The sequence below is a fragment of the Doryrhamphus excisus genome, chromosome 19, assembly GCF_030265055.1.
Source record: "Doryrhamphus excisus isolate RoL2022-K1 chromosome 19, RoL_Dexc_1.0, whole genome shotgun sequence".
Taxonomy (NCBI): domain Eukaryota; kingdom Metazoa; phylum Chordata; class Actinopteri; order Syngnathiformes; family Syngnathidae; genus Doryrhamphus; species Doryrhamphus excisus.
Genome location: NC_080484.1, coordinates 12369326 through 12391982, shown reverse-complemented (window position 1 = coordinate 12391982; position 22657 = coordinate 12369326). Strand labels below are relative to the sequence as shown.

The following is a 22657-nucleotide window of genomic DNA, read 5'->3' as shown; positions in this document are numbered from 1 at the left end:
TCTCTCTTTGTTGTGTGTGTGTGTGTGTGTGTGTATCTCAAGGGGATGATGAGGACACCCGCAAAGGGCAGGTGTTGACCCTGCTAGCGCAGCAAGCCCTGCAGTTCCTGGACTTGAAAGCTGCGTACATTCACTGTCAGGACCTCATGGCTGCAGGTATGTTCTCACCTTGGCGTCCACACACTTTTACGTGGTAAAGGTTGTGTTTACCTTTAACCACCACGGAGCATGTGCTTGTTTACCTCTCACACAGAAAACAAACTATAATGCACTTTAGAGTAGTCAGCGTGTAGCTTATAGAGTAGCAGTATAGCTTCGTGAATCCACCTCACAGTGAAGACGGTGTGTCCTGCGTGTTAACACTGTTATTGAGCATGGAATTATACAGAGCTCTCTGAACCGCAGCACTCATTCAGCACCAGATGGTAGTCAAGATGGAATTATTTGTGTTGACAGCTATTTAGACAATCACGGCTGTGTGTTGAGTCATTGCCATAGCATTTCAGTATGTGGAATCAAACTATGGAATGGATTGAGTAAGGAAGTCAAACAATGCACAACGATGAGCTAATTCAAGAAACAATACAAGCAGTTGATGTTTGCTAAATATGAAGTCTTGAACCAGTCATGATGTGCTATATATATCACTATATTGACACTTACTATGGTACCCATTATGTCATTGGATGCTCATATCACCTCCTACTTCAGTATGTGACAAAAAAACTTTATTAGGAAAGCAGGAAGTGAACAAATGTAACAGTTACTTATTGTAAAAGTACCAGATGGAGTGGTAGGATTTAATAACCTTTGCTTCTTCCTACTCCTTTTGGACATGTGGAACTGTGAACTGATTATGAGATGCATTCAATTGTAATCTGATGCATGTTCAAATGAAATAAAACCATTACCATTTTCCGAAAGTACAGTAATCCCTCGTGTATCCCAGTTAATTGGCTCCAAACCCAACTGGGATAAGTGAATTTCCACAAATTAGGAGTCACAATTAATACATTTAATATTTTTTGTAGTTAGAGTGTAGAAAACCTGTTCATTACTTTCTAAATACTGTGTGTTTTTTGCACGACCGGTTGTGACCCAGGCTTAAGTGTGTTCTGGTGCTGGGGGAGGTGAGGGGGGGGGGGGGGGGTGCACAGGAAATGACGTTGGGGGGGCTCAGAGTTGAGTTTTAGTTCAACAAAGGTTAGGGTTTTACAGAAGCCCATGTTAGGGGTTATTGTGCCTGTTGTGAAATCTTTCAAACCTGTTATCCCAGCCATCACATCTGGTGCTTGTGTGTCTCCCCCAACATTAGGATGACATTACTGGACACCTTGTGACCAGTGTAGAAAACTACATGTCATCACAGCATCTTTGACGTTACACAGTGTCTTCTGAATGCTTTCTATTTGTATTTTAGTTAATTGAGCCCTTTTTATGCTTGAAATGCTTACTTTGCATTCCTTTATTTGAATCATTGTCTCTTATCACGTGTGCCAGCCTCTTAAACAATTCACTTCAGCAGGTCCGATTCAAGGTTGGCCGAGTTAGTGTACGTACGCTCCACTCCAGAGAGCGATTATGAGAACATAATATACGTGAGTGTGTAATTGTAGCCTTTGTGCTTCACACAATTAGCCTGAAGGGATTTAATGAGATTATGTTTTGTCTGGCTGGCCTCACTTTTTATGTTGCACCAGCACACACACACACACACACACACAAATAAAACAGCACTGAGGAAAAGAAATGGTATAAGTCCATTTCCGGACTTTTCCCTACCCCTCGCTCTGCAGGTTACAGTCCAGCCTGGGATGTGTGCAGCCTGCTGGGCCAATGCGAGGGCTTCACCGACCTGGAAGCCAGACAGCAGCTGATGGCCTACGCTCTCACCCACTGTCCTCCTGACAACATCCACGCTCTGCTAGCGGCCTCCAGCGACCTCCAGACTCAGGTCACACGCCATTATCAGTTTGCTTTATGTTATTTTCTATTTCAGTCGCCATAGGATGCCCTGAATTTGACATTAATTCATTCAAAGTGAGTAAATGGCTTCCAATAAAGGCTGGAACCCCACATACGTATTTACATGTAGCCTGTGTTAGCCGGCCCAAGCTAACGCCTAACCTCTGTCAATCACATCAATATAAGCACTGTTTTAGGTTCACCTGAAATAACCTTTGGGATAATGTTTGCATGTGACTTTAGTATGCTTTTATACAATAAAACAAGAGGCCATTAAAAAAAAAAACCCTAATAATAAATATTAAAATTGTAACCCTCGCCTAGCACTAGCCAGAACAAGCTAACTTCCGTTCACTGGAAATAAACACCCAAATGTTTAGATTTTATACACAGAGAAAAATAGTTTTCAGAAGTATTGAGTAGGCTTCTGTGCAAAAACGGTCCCAAAAAACAAATTTTTAGCCTAGCGAATTTAGCCTCTCCAAGCTAATCCACATTAACTGGAAAAATAACCAAAATTCCTCCATATTTTTGGTGTGATTTTACGACTAAAATGATCAAAAACATTTGATCATTGTATTTGATTCATACAGTAGGTGAGCTGCATAGCTGTACTTGAAAGTATTATCGTGATATTTCATTTAATATAATTATTTAAGTAATTTATCATAATTATTATATTATTTAATTATAATATAATTAATATAATTGCCACATAGTGACAAATGAGAGAATGTAACTTAATTTGATGTTTTTTGACGCCCATGTAGATATGCTATTTATGCTATGCTATTTATGCATCGCATAAATGCATATTTATCTATGCTATTTATGCTAAGATGTTTTTTTGCTGCTGTTTTTCTGTTTTACCTTTCCAAATATTTCAACTTCTTTAATAATCTTCATTAGCTTCCTACTCGTAATATTTTGACTTTATTCCCATAATATTATAATATTTTCCCCCAACTCAACTTTTTCATGATATTACAACTTGAAACAGATAACTAAAGTGGTGTAATTTTTTTAGTCTTGGTAAATTCCAACTTTTTCTCTTGAGAGTACAGCTTTTTGGTTGTAGATTTTGACTTTATGCTTTTTATTAAAATGATTGCAGCACGAATGTCCTCGTAGAATAAAACCAAGCGTGGATGTCCGTCCTCGTCCTTTCTTCTTGTGTGCTACAGGTGTTGTACCAGGCGGTGAAGTACCAGATGGAGCCCGAGGTAGAAACCTGGAAATGTGGAAAAGAATCAGACGACAGCGACTCATTAAAGGTGTTTGTTTCTATTTGTAAATGTCCTTATTCTTTCAATATCTTGTGATTTCCTGCCGCTGCCTGTGTGTCTAATTAGGTGTAAATCCAGTGATAAGGTTGCGGCGTTTGGATTATTTATACCCTTTTTTTTCCTTTCCTCCCTTGTCAGATCTGGCAGTTTGGTGGTGTTGTGAGTGGGTGTTAATGTTTAATGACTTCCACAGAGCACCCTCCCTCCCCTCCCCTCCACCCCCTTAGAGCATGGATGGGCGCTCATTTTTGTTGTCATTTTGTTGTCGTCTTCATGTACCGGCACTTCACCTTTCAGTATGTAAGCCCCTCCAGACATCTCAGGAGTGTTTGTGTTTTTTTCCTAACATCTTGAGTGTCTCTATGTAAAGTATTGATGTCCCGCACACACACACACACAGAAGATGATTTGGCTTGAGTTCACTGGCCCTTACCGAAATGTGACTTTTAAAAAATCAGTTTTATTGTGCATCGAGACGGGCATCCACACAAACATTTTTTGTGGTTCTTATTATGTGAATGGTGACACTGAAGTATTCATTGCACTGTATCTTTTATTTTATTTGATCTTATCCCAAGTCATTTTAATCAGAATTCCATGTAATTACATTTTATTTAAGTGTATTTAATATCATTTACATCTGATGTCATTTAGTCATTTTTAGTAAAGTGATTTCATGTTATTTTATTCACAGGAAGACTGGAGCCTATCCCAGCTAACCTCTATTGAGTTTCCTTTCCTAATTCAGTGACGCTGGATATTTTGCTGTGTCAGCGTATATTTACCACATAAAGTCATTTTCTGGCCAATTTGAAGCAAATAAGATACATATTGCTGAATATATTACGTTATGATTTGTGCGTTTAGGTCCCGCCTCCCTCCGAGGGGACCCCTGCATCGACAGCGGGGGCCCTGCTCCACAGGACGACGGCTAAAACCATGGAGGTTCTGACCACCACGGGGCTGACCACCAAGGCTGTGCTGACGGCCGTCGGCGACCACCGCTGGTGGAAGCAGTCGCTCAACTACCTGCGTCCGCTGCAGGTAACGGACGCGTTGTCCTCTTGATGGCTTGTTTGCTTGCATGCTAATCAACTCACTTCACAGGCGGCGTCATCCAAGAGCAGGCGATCAAGAGACTCATCTCTTGCATAATTGATTGTCCAGCCTGTTGAATATTTCAGCATCTGCTGTGGATGCCTGGGTGGAGATTGATGGGTCTTGCCGGTGATATTTATGTGTGCTGGGGGGGGCGGCTATTCCAGGGAAGGGAGAGGTGGCCATGTTTAAAAAAAAATATTATTGATCAATTGATGTTTGATTTAATTTACTGTATTTTTTGAAAAAGAGAAATTCACTTTGATATTTGGTTAAATACAGTAGATATGCTAAAGAGTTATTGTATATATACAGTAACTGTAGTGTATCTACAGTAGTTACTATAGCATACTGTACTATATACAGTAGTTACTATGGCATACTGTATATAGTTCAATGATAAAGCCAATTATTAGTATCAGGCTCTTCTAAAGTGTCTATAGGTACGAATGTGAGTGTGAATGGTTGTTTGTCTATATGTGCCCTGTGATTGGCTGGCGACCAGTCCAGGGTGTACTGGAAAAAAACGTCTTTATTATTACAACTCTATGCCACTAAAATGACTGTATATTTTGTCTGCATATTTCTACAAAATGACAAGCAGATGTCCCCCAGGCCGCTCTATGGGGAATAGAACCTTTGCGTTCCTGTCCCTGCAGCAGGCGACCTGGAAGGACCAGATGGAGGCTGAGATCTCACCGAGTGGAAAAGAAGCAGATGACGGAGACTCATTAATGCTGATAATATTTGATTGGCTCCTCAGGGGAGCAGCGATGGAACCGCTGTTGAGGAGTGGCCGTGTGAAAACGCCAACCTGGAGCGCCAAGGATGTTGTTCCTTCTATCAAGATCTCTTTGAGCATGTCTATGTAGACCCGGTGAGTGACTCTAGATCCCCAAGGTTGGTCGGGGGTGTCAAACTCCATCGCATACAATGGAAAGCTGACTTTAGGTCTGCGTCCAAATCTGTCGGCTTTAGCAACAGTGGTTGTGCAACTACTGCTATACACTATATCCCTTGTTTATTGCTGTTAATTGGTTCCAGATCCAACTGGGATGAGTGAATTTCTGTGATATAGGATTCAACATTAATAAGTGTTTACATAGTTACCTTTTTGGGACTTCATAAATACACTTTTTAGCATGATTAGAGCCTTGTACGCATGAAACAACACCCCTATAGTCACCATTACACTCTTGATATTCATTATTTACACTGCACTGTTATTACGCTGTAGGGACTCTTGATGCTAACAAGCTAGCATGCTAACCAGTTTACGTTACATTTACATTTACCGTCAGTCATCGTTTCAGCAGACAAACATGACCTCAAATGACTGAAGTATCAAAAGTATCGATATTCGGATTTGAGAATCAATTTTAGAACATGAACATCGGAAGTATCGAAATATCACTCGTGGTAGGGTCCTGGTCTGGGAGCTGCACGAGTGCTGCTGTTTCGTTGAAAACCGGGAAAACCGGACTCTAATTTGTACAATGACGTTATGAGGTTGTGGCAGTCTTCTTGTTTTATTGAGTAACTGTTATGGTACACACAAAGCCCAGTGAGGTACGTTGTGGTGGTCTTTGACTTTTCTAGTTGTTTCCCCTTCCTTCTTCACCCCTGTTGTGCTTATTACCCTCCTCACCGCAGGCTAGCGTCTTAAATTACAGCAAATATGCCTGAGTAAGTTCATGACTTGAGGCGTTTAATTAGCTTTTTTTCCCTTCTCTTCCCTTCCCTTGACTTCAAACCCCCTCAAAAAACGGGCCGAGAATGAATTGATATTGATTTCACAAAGTCATTTTACTGCTAGAAGCACTTTGGAAGTACCCGGTGTATGTAAGGAACAAAGCGGCGCCGACGGTACGCAAACTCATGCTAAAAACATTTAGCATGTCGGTATCTCTAGTCAAATTACGGGATGGCTCGAGCGAGGAACTCATACGACGTTAGCGGTATCGCACATCAGTCGTACCACGAGGAGCTGCTCGGTGAAGGGAAGTGTGCAGAAAAGGAAAGAAAAAGAGTACCTTGACCTTGAAACCCCAGTAAAGGACAGCAATGGGCTCGCCGCTCGGAGAGGCAAATCATGCGGATGGCTAAAAATAGTTGACGTGAGGGGAAACAGAGGAAGCCAATAGATCTGCTCTCGTGTCATTTTAACAGCCCTCTCCGAGAGCCTTCCTGCCGCCCCCCTACCCCAACCTCTGACACCCATCCATCTGTCGTCCGTCAACGGCACAGCACTCATGACTCCCCATACGCTTCTGATCAATGGTGTTGTTTTTTTTGAACCCAACATTTTCACTGAAGGATGAGAGGCAGCGACTGCACAAAAATATGAGGATGCACCTCTTGGAAGCCATTTTGGACAATTGTATGCTTCAAATTGTCACCTAGTCATCTTGTGTTTCCTTTTAGAGTCAAGACGTGTATTCATCCTACAAGGATGTTTCCCCGGAAAACTTTGCAGAGGTTCTGCTGAGGACCGGCAAACTGGCCGAGGCCAAAAATGAAGGAAGAACCCCGTTTCCTGCTACGGAGGGTAAGCATGCAGAGACCGCTTTCATTTTAGGGGCCATGTTTACATCCCCTAATGTTCATAAATGGAGGGATTACTCCAGAAAAGATGATTCATTAGGATGTTGGTGGGCGTGGTTTCCACTGGGGTGTTGTATAAGACAAAAATAACAAAGATTATTTACGTTTTTTTAATAAATTTTTTGTCTGTTTGCTAGTTAGCAGGCTACTTCCTGGTCCCTGGCAAATGTGAATCAAATGGTCAAAATAAATTAGCGCATTTTACCCAGATTTGCACCAAATATGAGTGCTTTGGAACGAACCGCAGTCAAAACAGTACCACACACTTTGCAGAGGGTGTTATTTTTATCCTAAAATAATGATGATGATGCCAGAAAGCAAAAAGCTAAATTAACGTAAACCAAACTAAAAAGTGGCCTTGAAGAAGAGTTCTGCACGTCTCGCGAAAAATGGTACAAATGACACAATATGTGTGCACAGGCCTGACCCAGTGGACCCGTAATCCAGCTTCATTGTTTATGAATCCACGCGTTGCAGCGCATCCCAATGGACCACTAAATAACCTCACCACTGAGATACGAGATCAAAACAACCAGGCCACACTTGCTGATGGATGGCAGCTGGGGGTCAGAATCAGCATCACTTATGCTTTAAAAAAAAAAAAAAGCTAAGAAAGTACATATATTGATTTATTTTTCCATCTTGAAGTGAGATAAGACGGAGGTAATTAATGGCAGCATGGGTGGAAAGTTGCTGTGACAGACACGCATTAACACACTCACTCAGACAGCGTGTTGACCAGCACATAATCACTTGCTTTCACACGCGGCTGCAGAGGTGAAATGCTAATATGTCACTTGTCTCACAGCCCTGCTAACATTTTGGCTGACTAACACACCCGAACACATAGAACTTGGAGCATCTGTCTGAGCCTTTCTTGCCCTGCAGGGCACGGGTTTCCAAAGTGTGGCTCGCGGTGGCTTTTTTATTGGCCCGCAGCACATTCTAAGAATATGATTTAACAATAAAACAAACAAAAGAATTATAGTAATTATGGGAATAAAGTAAAAATAATAATAAGAATTTTACTACTTACTACCAGAAAATATTTTTTAAGCTAATTTTGTTTAGCTTAGGCAAGCATCAGGCAGAAGTGGTTGGAGTTTCTGATTCCGGGCAAGAGAAAAATAGGCTGTCAACGGCGCTTCACATGGGACTGTTTTGTGAACATGGGCCAATATGAAGCTGGACTATTCACCAAACTGTTACTGAAGTCCGACGCCTTTTCAACATTACTTGTGTGCAGCTTCCACTCGTGTGAAAGAGTGGAAGAGTCAGAAGTGCAAGTAACAATTTATAAGTGTCCTAACTGTGTTTATTTTGTATAAGTATTCAGACAAAAGGGGTTTGGCAGCTGTTCAGAAGTCCTGAGGAGCGCTTGGGAGTGATCGGCAGGAGGCGGATCGGGGGTGGAGAAATTTCCACTTACCGTTTAGGTGGGAGTCAGGAAATCCATGCAAATGTAATTCACCGCTGGATGAGGTGCAGAGTTTGGAAGATCTAGAAAGCTTTCTGGGCGGGTTGTCATGTATAGGTGCTCTATAGGACTCCACAACCCAATAAAAAGGCCTCAAAATAGGTCTGGTGGACCTACTAGCAGGCCTGATGTGGCCTGCAGGCCACAGTTTGCCCACCCCTGACAAAGCTTGCCACTTGGTAGCGCCGCTGTGCACATTAACTAAATCCCATATTCAGAAATGTGATATCCAGTGGAATGTATTGCATGCATTCCTAGTTTGTCCTCTTGAAATAACATATTTGGGTCGTGTATATTTGTATAAATATGTACGTAATTGAAAGTGCTAACCTTGGAAAAAATGTGTCTTTAACATGACATCACCTTATCACTGTTTTTCCTCTCTTCTTTTGTTTTTGCACAAGCAGAAGTAATGTATGCTTTAAAGTCAGGGTTATCTATTGACTGTGTGTGTGTGTGTATGTGTGTGTATGTGTTTATCCCTCTGGTAATTCCTGTCCCGATGGTATCAGTTGCTTTAGAGAGGCGTGTAATCAGCTCATTCAGAGGTGTATCTCATTGAAAGCCGGCGGCCAGTGGGAGGAAGAGGAGGAGGAGGAGGAAAACGAGGAGGAGGAGTATGGTCGCTACGCTCAACAGAGCTGTTGATAAAAAAAGATAAAAAGGGGCGCCTTTTGCTTACACACAAAAATCATCCTCTCTGGAGCAACCTATGTGCAGCCATGCTTGACTTTTTCCCCCTTTAGTCTCACACTTTTACAGCCTCTTTTTTTCTCCAGGGCCCCAAACGCCCAAACGGGGCTCCCTCCCGCCATTTAACTGAACTGAAAGTCATTCAAAGGAATGACTCAGTCGCTGTGTCAAAGTCAATATCGTGTGATTTAAGGGGTGCCCGCAGCTCCGTATCCCATCAGTCCGAGAAACAACAGAGGTGCGTTTACCGCCACAATCCCAAATATGAGATACAGAATGATTCTTTTTCGTACTTAGTGGGGCTTAAACTCAAAAAACACAAGCCGAGGTGTCTTATTTCTATGATTCTCAGTTAGTTAGTTTCTGCGGGATTAGGCAAAACAGGCAACCGATTTCTCCGGAACCCTATAAAGCTGTGCTGCACCGTCCTAGTTCGAATCCATGAAATTGTGGTGCTCACATTTTGCTGCTACAGTCTGGGGAACACTCATCCATCCATCCATCTTCTATGCCGCTTATCCTCACTAAGGGTGTGCGGTATGCTGGAGCCTATCCCAGCTGACTTTGGCAAGAGGCGGGGTACACTCTGGACTGGTGGCCAGCCAATCACAGGGCACATATAGACATGGTATCACCTTATCATACCTATGGACAATGGAGAACATGCAAACTCCACACACAGATGTCCAAGCAGAGAATCGAACCCCAGATCTCCTTTCTATATAGCCTACATGCGAACCACTCATCCACCTTTCGGCCCCACGGGGGAAAAATGGGGGAAAAAATGTGTGTGGTTCTTATCCCTGCCATCCGTAAGTCAGGATTTTTTCCCTCTGGTCCTGTTTGGGATGCAGCCTATCATGCCAGCATGTTTATATTTTGTATTCATGAGCAGAAAAGTGGCTGCCATTAATCTGTCACATCTCCACAGTTGTTTATATAAAGTGGACGCAAGGACAAAAAGTGTTATCATTTGTAGAAAAACACCCCCTCACCTTTTTTTTTTTTTGCTAACTATTCTGGGAATTTGTTGTGCTTCCAATCATACCAGGACGCAGTGTTGTGGGACTGCATGCATATTTTCTTGATGGTATTACTCCTTTTTCTAGCCACCGTTCAATATGAATGTTGACTTGTCTTATTATCTGTTATGTCAAGGTAAAAAGTTCACTTTTAGTAAAGACTTTTTGATGTTTTTTATGCGTTTGATATTACTCAGTGATACCCATTTCCATAACTGATATCATACAATGCAGCTCTGTCTTCCCTGCTGAGCTGTCAAGCTTGTTGCTGTGTGCTAGCAACGTCATCTCGACATCATTACGCCGGCGACGTCATTTCGACGTCATCCCGACGTCCGACATTATTGGGCATTCCTACTCTTTCCCGCCTCCGTTATCACATCACATATTTGAACTAGGATTAAGAGTATTTTATATTCAAGACAATAGAAACTGGTAAATATGCAATATATTCAATATTGTGCATGCAATATCTTTTTTTATTTTTATTTTATTCGCTTTTCTTTTTACTTGTATTGTAGTCTTTGGTTGCATTATTGCTTACATTGTACAAATTCAATTAACATTTTTTCATGATTTTATTATTACTTTTTTTTAGATTTTTTTTAGCTTTACTTTTTTCATTTTTATTATAACATTTTTATTTTGTACTGTATACAATGCCCAGAGGAAGTTTACGTTCACTTATTAAAAATTGTTGTTTGCTTTATTTTTCTTCAACTTTACCTTAATTTTTCTTTCTTAGAATAATTATTATTATTAATTGGTGACTCCAAATTGTCCATAGGTATGAATGTGAGTGTGAATGGTTGTTTGTCTATATGTGCCCTGTGATTGGCTGACCACCAGTCCAGGGTGTACCCAGCCTCTTTTTTTGGTCTGTGTTGTGTCCGCCACTGTCGGTGTTCAATATTTCTCCCCTGGACGCCACATTGGCTTTCATTTCCTTCATTTGTGCATTCACTTTGTCCCTTGGCCTTAACTTCTTTTCAGATCAAAAACACTTTTTCAGCCTTTTCTTTTGTGTCACCTCTTTTTCCTTCCCTGTGTGATTACCACCCACAGCTGTGACTTTACTTCCTACTCCAATAGGCAGTGTTTCTTTTCCTCCATATTGCTTTGTCTGCAGTGCGAGTCAAGGCCAGTGTGTGTTCTGCTAATTTCACCACCCTCGATAAGAGGTTCTACAACTGGCAGGTATTATTTCATTGAAAATTATACATCCAAAACACATGGAAAGGCTGAAATAAAATGAAATAAAATTTGGAGCATGCTGCGAACGACAATGATATCGGCCGTAAGAATGCAATGAATACAAGAAGGACAAAGTTCTCACAGCAGCAGAATGTTCGAACTAATTGCACGTGGTGATGTCAGCGCTCAAGGACATGCTCTCCTCTCTCCATTTTGTCACTCTTTGTTGCATTTGTTCCTGTCGCTACAAGTTTACTACATTTGTTTTCCTCAGGTGTTTGGATGGGAAAAAAACAGCAGGTTTACCATTTGAGTGTTCCGATGGGAAATATCAGAGAAGTAAACAAGGTGGACTTAACATACTCTTGATATGCAATATTGTATTGCTCATAGATCATATTGTTGCTGGGCTACCCAGCATGCCTTGTGGGCATTTGGACATACTATTTGTTTAGCTTTTGGTTGTTGTTTATCACCCACGTCGTAGTAGTAGTTGATGTATGTGTTAATTTGCTGTGGATGTGGTGTTTTCATTTTGTTGCACCGTGAGTAAATATGTTTTTCATGGCATAACATAGTGGGGGGCGGGGTTCTCCTCCCATTCTTTGTGGAAGTGGTACATTTTTGGCTTCTTACTTTGTCCTTCCTTCCTTCTTCCTTTCAAACTCTTTTTTTTTTAGGTTTAGAAGAAATGAATTAGAGGCTAACGAGGTAGCTCAGATGTCGCTACCCTGTAGAGATCCTGTAGCCTGCGCATAAGAGTTGCGCAGGCTACGGGATGTAAAGAAAGAATAATAGGAGCGTAAAGGAAACTATAGGGGTGTTAGTTCATGTCTACAGGGCTCTAATCATGACTAGAAACCGTAGGTCAGGTTGTTCTATGCTCTTCTAAATATGAAAATATTCAATTGATTAAAATGGAATCATCCTTGGTGGAAATTCAACCATCACGGTGGGGCCGTGAACTGTAGTGAGCAATGGGTCGAATTATTGTTACTTTCGCCATGTTGTACTCAGCAACCAGGACATTGACGCTGTATAGCTCTACTACGTATGTCCTGTTCTATGGTCATCATCACCTTTTAGTGCCATCATGGTACCCTTTAGTGGTGGCATCTTACACACACACACAAAAGCCAAATAAAAAGCAGTTTCTTGTTCAAAGTGGTGTTTTCGGATTAAAAAAAAAACCTTTGTTTGCTCCCTGACAACCACACTTAACTGAATGATCAAAAGCTGCTTATTACGCAAGCTGAATTTTGGCGCTAAACTTCAAATAGTACGACTTTCCACTGGGTTCTCCTGTGTATTTGAAGCTCTGACACCACTCGGAGGCTTCAGAGCCCCTGGCGGTGTTGACGTTGTGGTTTAATGGCGGTCCTCAATGCTGTTTGACATTGAAGACACACTTAGACAACTTAGAAAACCTCCAATCACAGCCATTTAATCCTGGGCTTTGAATGGCTTGGTGAATTTGTCATTCTGGGGAACTTTAAAGTGCACTTTAGATATCTAGAGTGCACTTATTAGCAGTGGGCTTTTTAATCTCTGAATACATGAATAGTCTGGTAAAAAGATGGACACAATCCCACAAGTCAACGAGGAGGTTTTTTCTTTTCTTTAATGACACTTCTTGACTTTGCTTTTTACTCTGTCAAGTGTTGCCCTCTGACTGGATCTGTCATCTCCTTGCAGCAAGCAAGTTTTTTGTAAAGCGTCGCCCAAAAGTACTCTAGTGCAGTTTTTGGAAGCTGTCATGTTAATCTGGAGTCAATCCAGATTGTTTGACATCTCATATTACATGTTTATATGCTTAAATCTCTGTCAATGCTTATCCTCTTTGGCCATAACTGGCTATGTCTGAAGATAGAAAATCAAGCCAGATTGAATCCAGATTGGATGCAGGTTTAATATAAAACCCACATTCATATACGATATTTAGATGTTTGATTGGAAAAATGCAGTTTGGGTTTTGGGCCAAAGCTAAATCTGGTTTAATCCTAATCTGATCCAAAATGGGGAAAAAAAAGGTTGCTGCCTTGTTTTGGCTTTGAAATTGTTCTATCTGAGTTGAACAAAATACATGCAAGAGTGTTTTCTTCCAATGTATTATGTATTATGGTAGGAATTTAGTGTTCAGTGTAACACCCCCCCATTAACATATGTAATCCCAATGAATCCCAATCCCAATGAATGCGTTTAGATGCATAAATCTCAGTCCAATCCACTTGAAACATCATGTGATTTCTATTGCAAGGCCTGAAGCTCTAACCTCAAGCCTAAAGGTTCAATCTGGATCATATCCAGTTTGTGTTATATTCATTCGTTCATTTTCCATAGCACCTGTCCTCATTAGAATCAGGGGATGTTCATCCATTGTAAAAAAAGTATTTGTCTTTTTTTTCTCTCTCTCTCATTTGCAGTTTTACTGCAGCTGGCCAACGACGCCTTTCCACGGGACATGATGTTGGCGCTGTCCTACTTACTGGCCCTGCCTCAGGTTGGTGAACACGTCCCATGGTCCAACACAAACTGGATGTAGATTGGAATTTCAATTTCTAGCGCACAGCCAAGCACAAACAAAAGACGCTAACCACTTTGTAGCAAGTGCAAAACAAAGTTAGCCCCTGTAAAGCTAGTGCTTTACTTTGCAGTTTTAAAGAAGTTTAAAACTATAGAGCAAGTACAAAGAGAAGAAAAACCACTGTAGAGCAAAGATTGGCATCTCAATGGATGCTAAACACGCTTAGCTGTCAGAGCCGTGAATCTCTTCACACTGAGACGACCGCGCGTTCTTCCTTGAGTACGATTGTGGACATTGTCACATTTCAAGTCAATATTCCCCTCACAAGAAAGATACAATGTCTTTCTGTAGCGTATCGGCATTCAACTGTCAATGTGATAAACATGACAACCCCGCATCGCTCATTCGTTGGCTCGACCTTATCTCGACACGGGTTTTGTCGCTGATAGCGTCGTGACACTCGAAGGCCGCGTCGCTCCGACGAAATGATGCAGTGATCAGCATCTAACACAGAAACAAAACCACAGGCTGTCACTGGCAAAGTGTTTTCATTACTAATGCTGACAGGATGAGTGGCGTACAAGCCCGGACCAAAAGTATTGGGACACACAACAAAGACACAATCATCCAAATGCGGAAGTATGAACATATAGAAGTATACTGTATATAACAATCATATGTCTACATGTGTAAATAATCATATCCAGTTTTGACACAATTTGCTGTTTTTATGATCTGAATTGCAAGATTTAATCTGGATCTGATCCATGTTTAATTTCAAATCCAAATTCATGTATTTAGCTGTTTGTGTGTTTTGGTCAGAAAAGGTAAATTAGATTGAATCCAGATTTGATCTGTATTGAGTTTTGTAAGTTACTTTGTTAAGACATTATCTGCTACAAATATGCAAAATTGGAAGATGGAAAATTGTTACGGGAAACCACTTTTAATCGAGATCCAATCCTGATTGCGAATTTGAAAGTAGTTTCAAATCACATAAGATCCCAGTTATTATGTGTATCAAATTTGACACACAGAACATGGTGGATTGGAAGATGCAATATCAAACCCACTTTCATCTGGTTTCAATCCAGATTGTTACGGCAGCAATTCAATGTGAAATCTTTTTTGAACAAAATTGGGCAAATATTCTGGATAAGAAGATGTAAGGTCAATTGTAATCACTGTTGGGCATGTTACTTTAAAAAGTAATTAGTTATAGTTACTAGTTACTTCTTTAAAAAAAAGTAACTGAGTTACTCCACTAATAAAGTAACTAGTTACCAGTAAAAGTAACTATTGGATGAGATTTGGAAGTTACCTTGTTTAGATACAAAATTTACTCCAATTCCAAAGGTTGGAAATAATAACTTGAAACCAGCTGTAATCTTGATCTGATCCAGATTGTGCATTTGAAAAATTTGTCATCACGTAAAATCTCCCTTAACACATATAGATGCTTACATCTTATTTGCTTGAAATAAAATGCAGATGGGAACCAATTTTGGTTTCAATCCTGATCGTATTATGGCAGCAATTTAACATAAATTGTGCAATCTTTGTCAAATCTGATTTGAACCACATTTTTATTTGAAATAGGTATATATTCAGGGTAAAACGTTGTCAGGTCGGAGTACTTTTAATCCAGATTAACAGGAGTCTTTCGTGTACATCATGTAAAGATGTTTAAATCCCCTTCAGATATTATCCATTTGAACAACAGAAACTGTAACTTCAAACCACTTTTGATCTGAATGTGATCCAGATTAGATTGGCTACAATTGAACATGTACATACTCAAATGATGTATTTAGAAGCTTAAATTGAATTTTAGCAGCGCTTGAGAGACGGAAAACGTACATTTCAAGCCAATTTGAATCCGGATTTGATGCTGATTCCAAATGGAAATGTTTCAATGACAAGCCACAATTGTAATTATATGGCGGCGACTGACTCACAGCTCTCATTCCAACCAGGAAACAAAGCCAACGGCACTCCACATTAATTAGCAACCACTTTGGCGACGGAGGCAAGGAAAAAGTCAGTTTAACCACAGTTTGGTCTGCTTGGCCATGCAGGTCCTGGACGCCAACAAGTGCTTTGACAAGCAGTGCCACTCGGCCCTTTCCCTCCAGCTGGCGGCGTACTACTACTCCCTGCAGATCTACAGCCGCCTGATGCCCTGCTTAAAGGACAAGAAGCACACCCTCTACCAGGTCAGTGAATGCATCGCTTCTCTTTTCACGGTGTTTGTGTGTGGGCTGCTGATGAAGCGAGCGAGAAAGAGAGTGAGTTTGCATGAATAGGCCTTGATTAGGAATTAGAAAGCGTGTCGTTTACTTTTTCCCTCAAAGGACCACATTTTGCAAGCGATAAGTAGCGGCTAGCAGGAAGCAGTCTGGTTTGTTGGAACATAAATGAGCGTGTCGCTTTGTGTCACTTTGTAGCACTCTGGTGGAAATGGGTCACCTATGGAGCCAGCCACTATTATGTAGAGCTTAAATGCTGCCATTGACTCACATGGTGCTCTCGCAGTGAGGGGATAACATATGTTTGACATGTCCACATGATGGAATAAACAGATTGCATGGCATTATGTTCCTTTTCATAAGGGGAAGGAAGGTAATGATAGACGGCGTGATTGGCGCGTGACCTTTACCTGGAGTGGAGTGGAGGTGTTGGGCTCTCGTGGGTTTAAGATCAGGTGTGAGCAGGGAGGCCAAATTTTCAAATGAAAGGAACGTAGGATGTCGGAAAAGAGGCCAGCCGGAGTGGATAAGTGGCTCCCGTATGATCTTTAGTGGCGGAAATGAGAATGGTTGTAGTGCCACTGGTGGCACTGTAAAACATAATAAAATGATAAAACACCCAATTTAATGTGCAACAACCTATTAAATATGCACATTTGCTGTGTTTATACAGGGTGTGAAGCTGTCATTTTAATCTGGATTTGATTTAGATTGGGGCGGCACGGCGGTCGAGTGGTTAGCGCACAGACCTCACAGTTAGGAGGGTTCAATTCCACCCTCAGCCATCTCTGTGTGGAGTTTGCAAAACATTTTTACATCTAAATATGCTTTTGATAAACAAATGCGAAGAAAATACAGTCGTCCATCGCTATGTCGCAGTTCGAACCTCGATAAATGATGGCCGCTTTGTGGTTGACGATGGTTTATAATTGGTCAAAAAATCTAGAAAGACACATGCTTTCCTCTCATTCTGTGTGGAAGTGGTACATTTTTGGCTTCATTGTCTTTCTTCCCGAGACTGCACGATGGTCGAGTGGTTAGCGTGCAGGCCTCACAGCGAGGAGACCCGAGTTCAATCCCACCCTCAGCCATGTCTGTGTGGCGTCTGCGTGTTCTCCCCATGCATGCATGGGTTTTCTCCGGGTACTCCGGTTTCCTCCCACATTCCAAAAACATGCTAGGTTAATTGGCCACTCCAAATTGTCCATAGGTATGAATGTGAGTGTGAATGGTTGTTTGTCTATATGTGCCCTGTGATTGGCTGGCCACCAGTTCAGGGTGTACCCCGCCTCTCGCCCAAAGACAGCTGGGATAGGCTCCAGCACCCCCGCGGTAGAAAATGAATGAATGAATGAATGATTTAGATTGAATGGTTATTTGTCTAAATGTGCCCTGCAAATGGCTGGCGACCGGTCCAGGGTGCATGCCGTTTCTCCGCCTAAAAATGGATCTTATCCTGATTTGAAACTACTTTGTCATCACTCCTCCAAACTCTGCCAGTACTCTGATTTGACTGGAATGTTCTAATACAGGCAGATTTGGAAGTTGTCATGTTAAATCCTGTTTGGAATAAATGTCAATGTATCTTTAATTGTGTTTATCTCCCGGCGGTGTCGTCATTCACTGATTTTGGAGGTTCCAATTTAAGTCTTATGTTGATGTTTGTTTTGACTGTCTTCTACAAGAGTGACTCATTGTTGTCGCTTGATTTGGAGTCCTTCATCTCTGCTCGATGATGTTGGATGCTGGAAGAAAGGCCTTTAAATCCTTTCTATTCACCCGCCATCGGAGCGTAGACGCTTTGTTGTTTCCCTTCTGTCACTTAAGTTTAATGAATTGCTTTCTGCGTGTGCGTCCCTCCGTCCCCTCTTGTCTTTTTTATTATTTGTAGTCCGAAAGTACATCCCTCCCCATAGGCCCGTTGTGCTCCTGTCACATCTTAGGGCTTCTCTCCGCTCCCAACAATATTATCTTGTCTATGCATGCTTGTTACATTTTTTTCCCCGTACATGCATTCTCCTCCCTCCTCGCCTCCTCTTATCTCTTTAAAGCTCTAGCGTCTGTGATATTTAATTTTAGATATGTGTGACAGGTTGCACACATGTGTTCCTGCAGATGCAGTCTGGGCTTGGAAATGAATATATATTATTGTTATATATGCCCTGTTTTGGTGTGTTTGTGTGTGTGTGTGTGTGTCTGAGAGTGCTTCCCACTCCACTTGAAGAGCAGTAACACTCTTTCAATTCTCTTGTCGCTATCGCATAATTTCATACCCGCAACAGCAATAAGACACCAAACACTCCAGGCACTGAAGTCATTTAGTTGCAAATAGCACCAGACGTCTCTGAGGGCTGACTTGAGGTGTTTGATTTGGTTGCTTTTCTTTTTTGTTTAAAAAAAAAAAAAGTCTCAAAATCAACAGCATGTTTTCACACCACACACTAGATAGTCACCTTGTCACAGACGCAGAGCAATATTCAGATATGGATGCAACATTTCAAACTTGACTCATTCGCGACCAAAGACTTATTTATACATTGTTTTAACCTGAATGCACAAAAAATTAGGCAAAATGATGCAACTACACAATGGAGGAGCTCATGTTTGGTGTAGTATTAAGCTGTAGAAACGGCCACAAGGTGGCAAGTGTGCATTTTATGAAAGCATCATTCCTTTGTAATGAATCTCCGCACAGGAAGTCCATAAGCACGGAGTCGTGTAGCATGCACAAGGTTCCGCATTGAAGAGAAAATTTCAACGTACAACTCTTGTGCTATTTTAGTCGTTACCATGTTTATGTACAATATTCCGTATGCCTTGAAAGATCAGTCAAAATATAAATAAAAATGAAATAGCACATCACATAAAAAAATAATTACACTAATATTGTATGTACGTACAGCGTAAAGTAACTAGCCATCATTATTTTTGACTTTTCTATACATTTCTTTTATTGGATATTGTTAAATTGTGCGCGTATCCTGAAAAAAGTATCCCGTTTAAAAATGTACTGTTGTAACCTGAATTAAAGATCTATCCATTCCTATTTTTGCCTTCCCAATACAAAAGAGCCCATGATGACATATCATGCCGTGTCGTGTTAAGCTATCTACTACATACTCACATCTGCGTGCGTCTGTAGCATCCTGTCGCACACTTTTAGCTTGAACGGCCCTTTGGCTCCTACTTCCCATCCCATCGTGACTCTCAGGCATGACGACAACACACACACACACACAATGGCTGCTTTTCCATTCCTCCTTTGAGGCATAATGAGCCGATATCCACTTTGCTCTCACTGCAACTTTTCAATATGTCGACTTAAGCGCTCACTTTGCCGTGATTGCTCCGCCGGTGGCGCTAACACAGAATATCCCGTCTTTAGGTGAGTGCATTCGGTCTGCTGAGTCGCGTTCGTCCCTGATTGTGTGCGAGCGCAATGTGGCGCGTAAAGACATTTCTTTCCTTTTTCTCACTCAAGCATTTATCTTTCTCTCGCCACTATTGATCACGCAGACTAATGGCGCGAGCACGCGGGACCGGCGTTACGCGCATAAATCACTAGCGCGCACAATTGGCAGAGCAAAGAATCGCTTGAAAGGATATCATGCAGATAAACTGCCAGCGTTTAGCGTGTGATTGCATACCACAAATCACACAGACTTTTTTAAACATCTCATACCCAAGTGGAACAATTGGCAGAGGCTATTTATGACTTCAATATCAAAATATCGACGACGTATTGTCAGCAGTTTCGATACATCATTGGTACGCTTTTATACTTCATATACTCTGTTAATGTTAGGTCACTATTTGGCAAGTGCAAACTCAGTGCCATACTTTTCTACTTCATACAGTCTGTTAATGTCATGTCACTATTTGGCAAATTCAAACTACTGCCATGCTTTATATGTGCTGTTCATGCGGGGTCACTAATTGGCGAGTCCAAACAACTGTTTTTGTCATATACTTTGCATATACTGTTAATGTGGGCTCACTTTTTGGCAAGGCCAAACTACTGCCTTGTTAATTTACATCATCATATAGTTTGTTAATGTTCGGTCAGTATTTGGCAAGTTCAAACGACTGCCTCATTACTCATATAGTTAATGTAGTCTGTTAATGTCGTGTCACTATTTGGCAAGTTCATACTACTACCATCCTGATGTACTAGCTGTTAATATGGCGCACCATTTGGCAAGGCCAAACTACTGCCTGATTACTTTACACCATCATATAGTTTGTTAATGTTTGGTCATTATTTGGCAAGTTGAAACTACTACCTCAGTACTCATACTTAATATAGTTTGTTAATGTCAGGTCAATATTTGGCAAGTTCATACTGCTACCATCCTAATGTACTTGCTGTTAATATCACTGTTTACCTGCCGTATTAATATACTTTATATACTGCGTTTATGTGGGCTCACTATTTGGTAAGGCCAAACTACTACTTCATTACAGTAATACTTGATATACGGTAGTCTGTTTATGTTGGGTCACTATTTGGCAAGTTCATACTACGACCATCCTGATGTACCGGCTGTTCATATGGGATCACTATTTGGCGAGAATAATGACTGCCATAGTGATATACTTTATATGCTTCGTTTATGTGGGCTCACCATTTGGCAAGGCCCAAACTACTGCCTTATTACTTTACATCATCATGTAGTTTGTTAATGTTGGGTCAGTATTTGGCAAGTTCAAACTACTGCTTCATTACTCATATACTTAATATAGTCTGTTAATGTCGTGTCACTATTTGGCAAATTCATACTACTACTATCTCGATGTACTTGCTGTTAAAATTGGATCACTATTTGGCATGTCCACACTACTTGCATTACTTTTGTGCTTTTTATAGTATGTTCATGTTGGCTCACTATTTGGCAAGTTCAAACTTCTGCCATACTTATTTACTTTATATAGTTGGTTAAGGTGGGATCACTATTTGTCAAGTTCAGACTACAGCCATATGTTCTATACGCTGTTAATGTGAGACCATTGTTGGTTACATTGTTGTAATTTGAATCTGATCCCATTCTCTTATGCTAGATATGCTTTTGTTAATATGGGCTCATTATTTGCCAAGCTTGTTTTCATTCTTCTGACTTATGCTAGCCAGTTTATGGAAGCGCAATAAAGTCGTTGATAAACCCTACGCCTTACTGTGAAGTAGGACTAAATGTCTTTTCCCATCAACATGAGTGAAAGTTTACCAAAGCTCAGGAGAGTTCAAATTCAATCCTAAGCAAAGATGAACACATTAGCTTAATGGCTAATTAATCGCTAATTGATATGGTTGGCTAAAGGAAGCCTTGTTGTTTACATTTTGCGTCAACATCCCTGAGTGGCGCATCGCACCACTGGGCCAAGTCTCCATTGTTGGAGTGCGGCATTAAGTCGCCATTATGGAAAAAGCACTATAAAAGCCAATGACAGAGCTTTCCTGTGCACTTGTACAAATTGTCCCTGTGAACCTGGATCATTAGCAGGCCATATTTCACCCATGGGAAGCCTTTGTAGTGGCGAGTGGACTGTAGAGAGGGCCTCCATTAGACAAAAATGCTTTCTAAATGCACTGTTGCATTTTGGGCTAAGTCACCGCTCAACCTTTGATCACACGTCACTTTTTGGCAAGCGTGTTCGTGTGTGTGTGTGTGTGTGTGTGTGTGTGTGTGAGAGAGAGAGAGACACGTCGCCTTCAAAGTCCCAGCCTTGCTCACGACCTCAAGCCTGTTTGCGGATAGACTAAAGGTGGCCTCACTGGCTCCTCGGCTCCTTGTCTTCCCCCCTTTTGCTCCTCCTAATGACGTGCACACACTCTGTTTACACTGTTTGCAGGATTGCTACTAATGAGTGCAGCCAATGTATGGATGGGAAGCGCTAACTGTGACATAGCAACTACTCATTAAAATCATTACTAGCGTGCTCCCTGGAGAGGAGAAGCGTGCCGTGCTTGGTGCTTCAAAGAGCCACACGAGCGCTACATCAAGTCGGAGTTTGCTCATATGATGGTGTCGCTGTCAGAACGACCATTCGGATTTGGACTGGCAGCGAATTTTACACCAATATCGAATGGTGTGAAAAGTGTTTCCTGATTTCTTACTTTTTTGCATGTTTGTCACTAACACAATAACACACCTGAACACAAAATGAAACACCAAAGAGGTATTTATTTATATAGTATATTTTTTGCACAAGAGGCAAAAAGAGGTGATGATGCAACAGCACACTAATGGATGTCACTGTTAAAGCGCATATGCACGCGTGCACACACGCTGTTCAGTTCCAAATGTGAAAGTTGTAAACGTTGCTGTTTGTTGTGTTGTTTATGTTGTGATACAGTTCAGATATTTGAGCTGTCACAAAAGCAAAACATTTGTGTCAAAGTGAAAGTTATCCTTGAAACGTGTCCTTTTACAAAAAAGCTGCCTTTTTTAGTGGGAAGCTGATATTTACCTGAAACTTGCTTATGTTCTCCTGCTGATTAGAACAAAAATAGATGAGATTTTTTTTGGGGGGTGGTTCCCATGTTTATA

General features: G+C 41.2%; 1 protein-coding gene across 2 annotated transcripts in view; it reads left to right on the top strand.

The window, feature by feature from the left end:
* Positions 1 to 22657, top strand: part of nbas (NBAS subunit of NRZ tethering complex) — a 112773-nt gene that overhangs the window by 50353 nt on the left and 39763 nt on the right. For both annotated transcript variants that reach the window (XM_058056689.1, XM_058056690.1), the window contains exons 34-41: positions 43 to 156; positions 1797 to 1954; positions 3150 to 3239; positions 4119 to 4295; positions 5113 to 5226; positions 6774 to 6897; positions 13763 to 13839; positions 15942 to 16079. In XM_058056689.1, coding sequence (XP_057912672.1) covers positions 43 to 156; positions 1797 to 1954; positions 3150 to 3239; positions 4119 to 4295; positions 5113 to 5226; positions 6774 to 6897; positions 13763 to 13839; positions 15942 to 16079 — 992 coding nt within the window. The remainder of the gene's footprint in view (positions 1 to 42; positions 157 to 1796; positions 1955 to 3149; positions 3240 to 4118; positions 4296 to 5112; positions 5227 to 6773; positions 6898 to 13762; positions 13840 to 15941; positions 16080 to 22657) is intronic.